Here is a 10,531-nt window from a genome sequence, read left to right as displayed (position 1 = left end):
TGGTACATATCAGATCATATGTTAAGAAATTACAGCAACTATCCAATAAATGTATAATCGACCAAATACCCATCTCCATCCAAAGATTTTTTTTAAAAATGAATATACTTCTATTATTCCAAATTGGGACTGTGTGTGGGGTAAAGTTATTGGAGAACATGTTGATGTAAAACTGATAGTTTGACATGTAGTTTAGGAATATCAAAGTCATATCTTAATAAGAAATCTATACCACCAAAATTCCTTAAGATTTTTAGAAGGGAAATAAAACCAAAAACTCTCACCTTGTCTCAAGAAATTTTGTAACCATTTTAATTTAATGGTACCATTCATTGGATCAAAGTCAAAAGCATCTAGACCTCCTTTCTTGGACGTCTTTGAAAGTCTGAAAACCAGAGACCTGGACATCACCTTGAAAAGCAGGAAGTTGAACTTGGCCATGTTGCGGCTGTTGTTGTAGTCAATGGATGGCAACGCGTCGGAAACTAAAACGGTCACAGAGTAGTTCCTCCTCACCAGCTCCTCCATGATGCTCTGCATGTTCAACCAATGGCTGTACTCACCTGGAAACACCAGGACGTGGCTGCCATTGGCCGGAGTGAATGGATGGAGGAGGAACACGAGAGCGGAAGGAAGAAGAACAGGCGGGAAAACCTGCATTATGAGTCACAAAACAAAAAGAATCCTATGATGAACAAAAGTTTGTCTCTTATTTCTGTCACGAATCTGAGGACATATAAATTTAAGGCAGGTTTACCTGCTCAAGGTCCACACTGGTCAGAGGTCAGGTACAGATAAGAGCTGCTCTCTGATTGGATAATCACTCACTGCATCAACATTGTACAACCCACAACTGATCACGTCTATCACGCTATAGATAGATAGATACACATCTTATTTTAGTATTATTTAATATTTGCTCTGTTGCTTTGAAAAACTTTCCTCCGGGAGTTGTGAAACTACTTTTCATTATGCTTTAATTTGAAACGTATTCCGCTTGCCGCCCAGGATCTTTTATTTTGACACTCACACTGGAAGTTCAGTCGATATGACTTCCGTTAGCTTGACGCCGGTCTAATGCGATAACGGGCACCGATTCCACTGGAAATACCGGCCCGATTCGGTATTTTTGCCGGCAAACCACTAAAAATGAGAAATAAGAGGATTTAACGGCGACTAACGGACCCGTCGGGCTTGAAAAAGGTAAAATGAACCGTTAAAGTGTCCCGGTTATTCCTGTTTAACGGCTTCACACACAGGGCAGCTTGCTAGGCAGCTAACAGCAGCTAGCTCGATCAGTTTCCTTTTATTTCGCTCAAATCCCTGTTTATCCTCAGCTCGAACCGCAACAGTCCCGCTCTCTGCAGTTACCTTTTTGTTACGCCACGCAGAATCCCGCTGTGACGACATAAAACCGTCAAAATCACTAGTCAATTAGTTGACGCTGAAATCTGCAGATTTACACAAATATTTTGGGATTTTTCCAGCAGTAGGTGAAATCTCGCGAGAGGAAGTGAGAGCTGCAACGTTTTTAAAGATTTTTAGTTTTTAATGCATTTTTTTGTTTTGTTTTTTTTGCTCATATTAGGCAACTTTCCTGACACTGAAACAACGAAAATAAATGATCAATTCGTAAGAGTTATCTTTATTTTTATTATTATTATTATTACCATCATCATTATTATTGTTATTATTATGATCATATTTTTTATTATTGTTGTTTTTATCTAATATCAGAACATGCTTGTAAACATGATTTAGACTAAAGTTATTCTATAGATAATTAAGAGAAAAATATTTTTACTTCGTTAATATTTATAAATTATGTAAATTGTAAAATTTTCTTTCAGATTTGAGTAAAATTAAAAATGTTATTTTTTAATCAAAGGGAAACGCTCAAACTGATTAATTAATTAATTCAAACTCAGTAGTTTAAATCGGCATTGTCTCTCTCTCTCTCTCTCTGTGCTAGTCTCCACTATGCTATCTCGACCGCTGACAGTGAATGACAATGACGATCGGGGGCGGGGCCTGCTAACTGTGACCCCGACTCCTGTCCTCCCATTGGTTGATGAGGGTGATAACGGCGGAACACAAACAGGTGAGATCTGGGCGAGAGACCTGGTGTTTACATGTAGAAAGAGAGATAGTGAGGGCACTGACTGCTGTTTCTCCTCCTGCAGGAGTTTTCTCTCCTCTTTGGAGCTCCTCCTCCTCTTCACCTCCTCCTCCCTGTGCCTCCTCCTTCCTTTCAACTCCTCCTTCAACTCATCCTCCCTCCATTCTTTCCCCTCCATCATCTTTTACTCCTCCTCCTCTTTCTCCTCTCTGTCCTCCTCATCCCCTGTCCCTCCCTTCTTCTTCTCTTTCGTCTGCTCCTCCTCCTTCTCCTCTTTCCTCTGCTCCCTCCACTCATCTACCTCCTCCTCCCACATCTGTCTCTTCTGCTCCTTTTATGTCACATGCTCCTCCAGTTTCTCTTCCTACAGCCCCTTCTCTTGTTTATTTCTCTCCTTCCTCCACTCCTACTCCTCTTCCTCCTCCCTGCACCCTTCCTACTTCTTCTTCTGTTTCTCCTCTTCCTTCCTCCTCTCCTCCTGTCCCTCCATCCATCCATCCTTCACCTCCCCCCTTCTCGTCTCCTCCTGCTCCTGTTTTCGTCTTATCTCTTCCTTCTCTCCATGATTCTCCTCCTTTTTGTTCTGCTCCTCTTCCTCCTCTCCTTTATCATCACTCTTCTTCTCAGTCTCCTCCTCCAACTCCTCCTTCCTCTTCACCTCCTCTTCCTTCTGCCATTTGTTCTCCTCTTTCTTCCTCTGCTCACATCCCTCTGTCACTCATTTCTCCACCTCCCCCTGTGGCTCCCCCTCCTGCTCCTCCTTCTCCCCCCTGTTGCCCCTGCTCCTCCCTCCTGCCCCGCCTCCTCTCAGCTCACCGGCAGGAGGTGCGGCGCCTCCTGCGAGGAGCTCTGGCCTCCCTCGGCCGTCGTCTGGACTCTCTGGAGAGGAGGAGCAGGAAGAAGAGGAGGAAGCGGGGGAGTTGTCAGAGAGGAGGAGGAGCCTGTTCTCCTGGTGAGTTGTGTCTGTCTTCTCCTCCTCAGACAGGAAGAGTCTGTATGTCATTGTTGATCGATAAATCAGTTCATTGATGAATCATTCACTTGTCTGTTCAGGTCAAAGACAGCTTTAATATTATTGTGTATTTATTTTGTGATCAATCACTGATCAGTACAGATTTCTACTTATCATTCTCATTGATCACTTTACCATTATCTCTTTTGTCCCTGTCAGGATCCTGTAGAATGATGACTCAGTGTTTCCAGTGATCTGATTGGTTAGTAGTAGTTCAGTGTCAGTTACCATGGTGATGTACCTGGTAACAGGTGACCCACCGTCGTAGGACTGAAAACCTCAGATCTTGGTTGAGTCCAGGTTCTTCAAAGCTAGTTTAAAATGTATCTGGATCTCTTGTCATAGCAACAAGTCCTTAAACCCAAACCTGTAGAAGTCTACATGTGCAGGTTAACGAGAGGTCATTAAGACCTGATGATTCCTTTACTACTGTTTAATTAGCTCTATTTATAGATGATGAAATACAAAATAAAAATCTGTGAACGTGAAGATTCTGACTGAAGCAACAACGTGGGAATTTATCACAGAAGCAGGTGGTTTGAGTGAGCAGGGATTAGGGCTGGGCAATTAATCGAATTTCGAACCCATCCAACATTATGTGTTCCGCTCTTGGTACTGAAGGAATTAGGAAAATAGATTTCGTATTTGTTGTTGCAACATAAAAGTTCTGCACATTCACCAACTCCATTTCTGATGAAGACATTCGTCTATGATGCATTTTCACTGTTTCCTACGCAGAAGTTCTTCTGCATCTCTCTCTCTGACCCTGTGTGTGAGGGGCGGGGCAGCGCTCACACACACACACACACACACACACACACACACACACACCACACACACACACACACACAGACACACACACACAGACACACACACACACAACACACACACACACACACACACACACACACACACACCACACACACACACACACACACACACACACACACACAGACACACACAGACACACACACACACACACACACACACACAGACACACACACACAGACACACACACACACACACACACACACACACACAACACACACACACACACACACACACAGACACACACACACACACACACACAGACACACACACACAGACACACACACACACACACACACACACACACACACACACACACACAACACACACACACACACACACACACACACACACAGACACACACACACACACACACACACACAGACACACACACACAGACACACACACACACACACACACACACACAGACACACACACACACACACAGACACACACAGACACACACACACACACACACAGACACACACACACACACACACACACACACAGACACACACACACACACACAGACACACACACACACACACACACACACACACACACACACACCCCCTGCTCTTAGTGTCTATGGAGAGATCTAAAGGTTTTGAAGTGTGGTTCAGGTTTTTTCATGTGAGGACGGAAACACGAGCGATCTCTTGACACATCCGGTGAAAGTCCGTCACATACAGACGGAGACATGAACAGTTTTCTACGACTAGCTCGAAGCTCATCCGTCGTTGCGTCAGGTGTGGTTTGTACGCTGCAGCCTGGAGCACACACACCGAGTTAATAAGTTCATGATGAAACTGACCATTATCCAGCTGATTGTTCTGGATTTCTTTCAGTCTGAGATGGACAGAACGTCATCTGAGCTGTTGTTGAGAAATTCAGTTTCAGGTCTGTCGGGTGGGGGGGGGGGGGGGGGGGGGTGGGGGGGGGGGGTGTCATGCTCAGATGTCTTTAACTTGCATCATATATAACAGGAATAACTACATGGATACAACGCTTTTTGTTTCGAAATCAGTTATTTTGTTTTCTGTTTTTTTTGAAAGTCGATGAGAAATCGTGTTGAATAATCACAATCTCAATAATATAATAATCAATATGATTTTTGCCTTAATCGAGCAGCCTTAACAGGGATTATTATTATTGATATCATTATTATTATATATTATAAATATGAACCCATCTTATTTTGAAAATCCTGCTACAACTACACTTTTGATTTAATCTGTTTCTTCTTCAGCTTCGGCCGTCTTCACCACCTCCCCTTCGTCCTGTAGCTCCGGCTCGATCCCACCTGTCACCTTCTTTTCATCATCAGCATCATCAGACAGCGGGGGCACACCAGCTGCTCTTCTTCCCCCCTGTTTCAGCCAGTCAGACCAGAGGAGGGGGAGGAGCAGGGCTCATGATGAGGAGGAGGAGGTGAGGGGGGGAAAGAGGAGGAAGAAGAACAGAGGAGAACAGGTTCTTATTTTGCCAGAAAACAGAGAAGAAAATGAAGAAGAGGAGGATCCTGGGAGATTTATTGGGCGGATGGCTGTCTCTATCAGAGGAGGAGGAGCAGAGGAGGAGGCGCCGCTCACTCTGCAAAACTTCAACCACAGGAAACACAGGAGGAGAGAGGAGGGAGGAGCCAGCCAATCAGAGAAGGCCATCAGTGTCGTCAGGCAGAATGGTTACAGAGCGCCCCTGCTACTACACAGGTGAGAGAGGGCAAGTGACACTGACAGCGAACCAGAGAGAGAGAGAGGGCATGACACAGATTTATTGAAATTATAAATGATCGTTAAAAATTTGAATTATAACCTAAATATAATAAGAATAATTAAAATAACTCAGTTTCACTTATATATCAAATAAAAATACATTCCAATCGATGTAAAACACAATAATATTTATATTGATATAAAATGTGTTGACAGTAAATGACACTTTAAATAAATATAAGAATATAAAAGGTCAATTTATATTATACTAAGAATTTAAATCATCTTTTTATCCTCCCAGCATCTCCAGCTCCTCTTCCCATGATGCCTTGCACCTCCTCCAGTCAGCCCAGAGTGTTCGAACCTGCAGCCAATCATTGGACTCTGTGTCTTGTCAAGAATCCCTCAGTGTCACATCCGGCCAATGGTGTTTCTCTGATTTCACCCCTCCCCTCTCCCTTTCCTCAAATCACAGGGCTTTCCGCCTGTGGCCACGGTCCTCCTCCTCTTCATTTAGCCCTGCCCACATGCTACGGCTGTCAGTGGTTGCTATGGAGACAGTATCGGAGTTAGTGAGGGGCGGGGTATGTGGGAGACCCTTGCGGCCCCTGAAGGACTGGACAGCCGCGCCCAGTCTAAGCAATGACCACTGGTTGGTCACATTTAAATAAACCCTTGTTAATATTCATTAGCAACAATTATACATTAAAGCTCATTGGTATCAATTTTTTTTGATTCAGTGTTTTAAGTAGTTTGAATTTTTGATTGTTATTTTGATTTGTCATGAAATAATATGTGAATATTTATATTTAATTATTTAACATGACACTAAGTAGATTCATAAATATATTATAAATATGGTTTAATTAAAGTTTCGCAGTTCATTATTATTAGGGTACACTGATCATAATGTTCATGTTTGTCTTTACAGTTACGTGCGAACTCCAACACAGAGGTAAAAAACATGATGTCATTAACTCTAACATTACATTTTATTATAATATAATTATTACATTTTACTATTATATAATTATTACATGTTAATGTTAATAACTGTGTTGTAGCTTGACTTTTTCAGTCCGGCGACAGCAGAAGCAACGGGCCAATCACAGCGCTTGGAGTGTCCACCTACCCCGGCGACGGGCCCTGCCCCTTCCCCCATGTCCAGCTAATGGACTATCTGATCCCTTCCCTGCCAGCCAATCAGCAGCCAGCTCTGAGTTTCTCAGCACAAAGGGAGAGGTGGAGTTTTTAAAGTATTTCTTACATATTTGTTTCTCTTTTTTCTTTTTTTTTTAACTTTTTCCAGTTTTCATTGTCGACACCTGACGGAGCTTCACTTCTTCTTTTCTCTCCTTCATTTTCATGTGTTCTGCTCAGCGTGGAAAACGAGTGTCACAGATTCGCATCCGCCGAGCGCCGCCACGGGAAACGCCGCTCACACCAATGGGACTGCCAAAAGTCAAAAGGTCAAGAGTGGAGGGAGGGAAGCAGACAAAACCCAACAGAATAAAAACATCAGTGAAAATATTCAAATAAAATAAAAATGTTGTGTTTACGTTGTCAGATTAAAGAAGAAAGAATTCAGTCTGGAGGAGATTTACACCAACAAGAACTACAAATCCCCCACCACCAACAGGTAAAAACTACAAAACCCCACATGAAGACCATAGAAATAAACTGTCAAATCTGCTGCACAAACTACACCTCCCAGCATGCCTTGCTGTCATCCTGCAGGAGTCTGGAGACGATTTTTGAAGAGCCGCGAGAGAAGGATGGAACGCTGCTTTTGATTGGTCAGCAAAGGAGGCGCAGGCTCCTCCTCTTCCCTGATTTCACTCAGCCCAGGAAGAGGAAGAGGCCGCAGGGTATGCTGGGATACATGATTCACAGTGGGGGGGTGTTGGATATTTAAAGATCAGAATGTTTCTTTAATTGCCTTATTTTTGTTGTGTTAGGGGGGGGGCTTCCTGTTGCCATGGTGCCCAGGAAGCGGGCAGCGGCTCGGCGACATTGCCACGTCAATGGCTCCGGTGACGATGACGCAGACCTGGACGTGATGCTGGTGGAGCGACTGAGCGCGCTTGAAGACTTCCTTACACGGCAGGGCCTAGACGTGTGAGCCATGACCATCACTCTCTGTCAGCTGACTAAAGGCCAAATAAACATGAGCTGCTAGCACACCTGCTAACCGCCTGGTTACCGCAGTGATGTCATCAGTCAGGCGGTCATGTGTAGCAGGTTTTTCCTTTTTCTTTTTTTTTTTGCTGTGAACTTGATGTTTGTTTTTTCAGTTTTTCAGGTTTTTTTTTACAGTGTAGACTGTTTGAAATGTGAATGTTGGAATATTTAATATTTTAATTTTTTTTTTACTGGTTGGATGATGTCAGGTAACACACACACACACACACGCACACACTTCAGTGATGCTGTAGTACTCTGCAGTACTCACAAAGTACAGTGTAGTACTGCGTCACTGGTGAATATTTTTAAAGTGTAATATATATTTCTGCTGAAATGTTTCTATTTTTTGAACAAATAAAGCTTGTTTCCAATCACTGATGTTTGTATCCTGATTATTGTTATTGTTGTTGTTTTGTACACCCTATAAAAATAATGTCTCGTTTAGCATCAAATTTCCATTCAAACACCCAGGACTTAAATTAAGTTAAATTTCTTAAAAACATTTAAATATTTAGATGTTTTTGTTCAGTGGTAATTGTTGATTTTCAGAACAATAAGCAGCATTGATGTTGATCTATTTATTTGTGCATCATTTATTTATTTTTACTTTGGTTGGACCTAGCAAAGCCCCTTCCTCACCGGCTCTCATGTCAGCCAATCACAGTGGAGGGAGATGTACCTGACAGACTAAACTCAGGGCAGAGAAACAACTAAACAGGTTTATCCTGACGTACAACTTTTTTTTTTTTTTTTAATACAAGTTTATTGAGACATACAGAACAATACGAAAGAATAGTGCATAATCACCAGGGGGTTATAAACATACACTGCCTGGCCAAAAAAAAAGTCGCCACCTGGATTTAACTAAGCAAATAGGTACGAGCCTCCTATTGGATAATTACTGCATGGGCGATTATCTTTCAGCTGGCAACAAGTTATTTATCCCCAACTGGTGCAATGAGTTGCCTCTCATTGCTTAAACAACCATGTCGAAAGACACATCCCGTGGTCGGGGAAAAGATGTTAGTCTGTTTGAGAAGGGTCAAATCATTGGCATGCATCAAGCAGAGAAAACATCTAAGGAGATTGCAGAAACCACTAAAATTGGATTAAGAACTGTCCAACGCATTATTAAAAACTGGAAGGATAGTGGGGACCCATCGTCTACGAGGAATAAATGTGGCCGGAAAAAAATCCTGAATGATCGTGATCGGAGATCACTTAAACGTTTGGTGAAATCAAATCGAAGAAAAACAACAGTAGAACTCAGGGCTATGTTTAATAGTGACAGTAAGAGCATTTCCACACGCACAATGCGAAGGGAACTCAAGGGATTGGGACTGAACAGCTGTGCAGCCTTAAGAAAACCATTAATCAGTGAGGCTAACCGGAAAAAAAGGCTTCAATTTGCTAGGGAGCATAAAGATTGGACTCTGGAGCAATGGAAGAAGGTCATGTGGTCAGATGAGTCCAGATTTACCCTGTTCCAGAGTGATGGGCGCATCAGGGTAAGAAGAGAGGCAGGTGAAGTGATGCACCCATCATGCCTAGTGCCTACTGTACAAGCCTGTGGGGGCAGTGCTATGATCTGGGGTTGCTGCAGTTGGTCAGGTCTAGGTTCAGCAACAGTATGTGCTCAAAGAATGAGGTCAGCTGACTACCTGAATATACTGAATGACCAGGTTATTCCATCAATGGATTTTTTCTTCCCTGATGGCACGGGCATATTCCAAGATGACAATGCCAGGATTCATCGGGCTCAAATTGTGAAAGAGTGGTTCAGGGAACATGAGACATCATTTTCACACATGGATTGGCCACCACAGAGTCCAGACTTTAACCCCATTGAGAATCTTTGGGATGTGCTGGAGAAGGCTTTGCGCAGCGGTCAGACTCTACCATCATCAATGCAAGATCTTGGTGAAAAATTAATGCAACACTGGATGGAAATAAATCTTGTGACATTGCAGAAGCTTATCGAAACAATGCCACAGCGAATGCGTGCTGTAATCAAAGCTAAAGGCGGTCCAACGAAATATTAGAGTGTGTGAACTTTTTTTTTTGGTGGCGACTTTTTTTTTGGCCAGGCAGTGTATAAAGGAAATATTACAAAGGAATTACAAAAATATATCAAAGAGAGCACACATGGAAATAGTTTTAATAGCTTTCTCGTTAGTGGAGTAATTAATGGTTTTTATATATTGTTTGACCTCATTGTAAAAAATAGAAAAGAGTGGTTTTTGGGCAGTGTATGTGCATTTATGGATATGCCATTTTGCCAAATATATGATCAGATTAATTACATAAAAATATCATTTTTTTGTTGGTGGATAGTCAATGAAGCCAAACAATACATGTTCAAAGCAAAAGGAAAATGTGGTAAAATGCAAGTAGAAATTAAGTCACAAATATCCATCCATAATTTGGTGGAAAAGGGGAAAGACCAGAATAAATGAAAAATATCTTCAGGGTGTCCTTCACAAAATGAGCAATTAACAACAATCTCTCTTTTGAATCGTTGTTGTTTTTTGTTGGGTAAAATCTATGAATCAATTTAAAGGATACTTCTTTTGCTTTATTGTTTATCAAAAATTTGGCTGAGAAATTCCACATTTTTTTCCAATTAAGGTTATTAATAAAGGAGTTCCAATAAGATACCACATAAGGAATATA

General features: G+C 42.2%; 1 protein-coding gene and 1 long non-coding RNA gene across 6 annotated transcripts; one reads left to right on the top strand and one right to left on the bottom strand.

Annotated features, from left to right (window-relative positions):
- Positions 1-296: 296 nt before the first annotated feature.
- On the bottom strand, positions 297-1,582 carry LOC130186178 (uncharacterized). Of its 2 annotated transcripts, none has more exons than XR_008830260.1 (2): positions 1,372-1,582; positions 297-654 (listed from the first exon to the last, which is right to left on the bottom strand). It is a non-coding gene; the product is annotated as an uncharacterized LOC130186178 (long non-coding RNA). The 2 variants fall into 2 exon arrangements; XR_008830259.1 differs by lacking the exon at positions 1,372-1,582 and adding an exon at positions 758-881.
- wu:fi75a02 (translation initiation factor IF-2) lies at positions 1,051-8,236 on the top strand. Of its 4 annotated transcripts, none has more exons than XM_056402973.1 (11): positions 1,051-1,203; positions 1,973-2,101; positions 2,475-3,071; positions 5,209-5,671; positions 5,976-6,326; positions 6,606-6,629; positions 6,739-6,916; positions 7,055-7,143; positions 7,242-7,313; positions 7,412-7,542; positions 7,633-8,236. In XM_056402973.1, exons 2-11 carry the CDS (start codon positions 1,981-1,983, stop codon positions 7,794-7,796), a joined length of 2,190 nt encoding a protein of 729 aa, XP_056258948.1. In that variant the 5' UTR covers positions 1,051-1,203; positions 1,973-1,980; the 3' UTR covers positions 7,797-8,236. The 4 variants fall into 4 exon arrangements, with proteins under 4 accessions (XP_056258948.1, XP_056258949.1, XP_056258950.1 ...); XM_056402974.1 differs by having other exon boundaries at positions 1,052-1,203; positions 2,931-3,071; XM_056402972.1 differs by having other exon boundaries at positions 1,055-1,203; positions 2,184-3,071.
- The last annotated feature ends 2,295 nt before the right edge of the window (positions 8,237-10,531 follow it).

The sequence above is a fragment of the Seriola aureovittata genome, chromosome 18 (genome assembly GCF_021018895.1).
Source record: "Seriola aureovittata isolate HTS-2021-v1 ecotype China chromosome 18, ASM2101889v1, whole genome shotgun sequence".
In the NCBI taxonomy this organism is placed as follows: domain Eukaryota; kingdom Metazoa; phylum Chordata; class Actinopteri; order Carangiformes; family Carangidae; genus Seriola; species Seriola aureovittata.
Note: the sequence above shows the minus strand (reverse complement) of the source record. Positions and strands in the feature narration are given on the sequence as shown.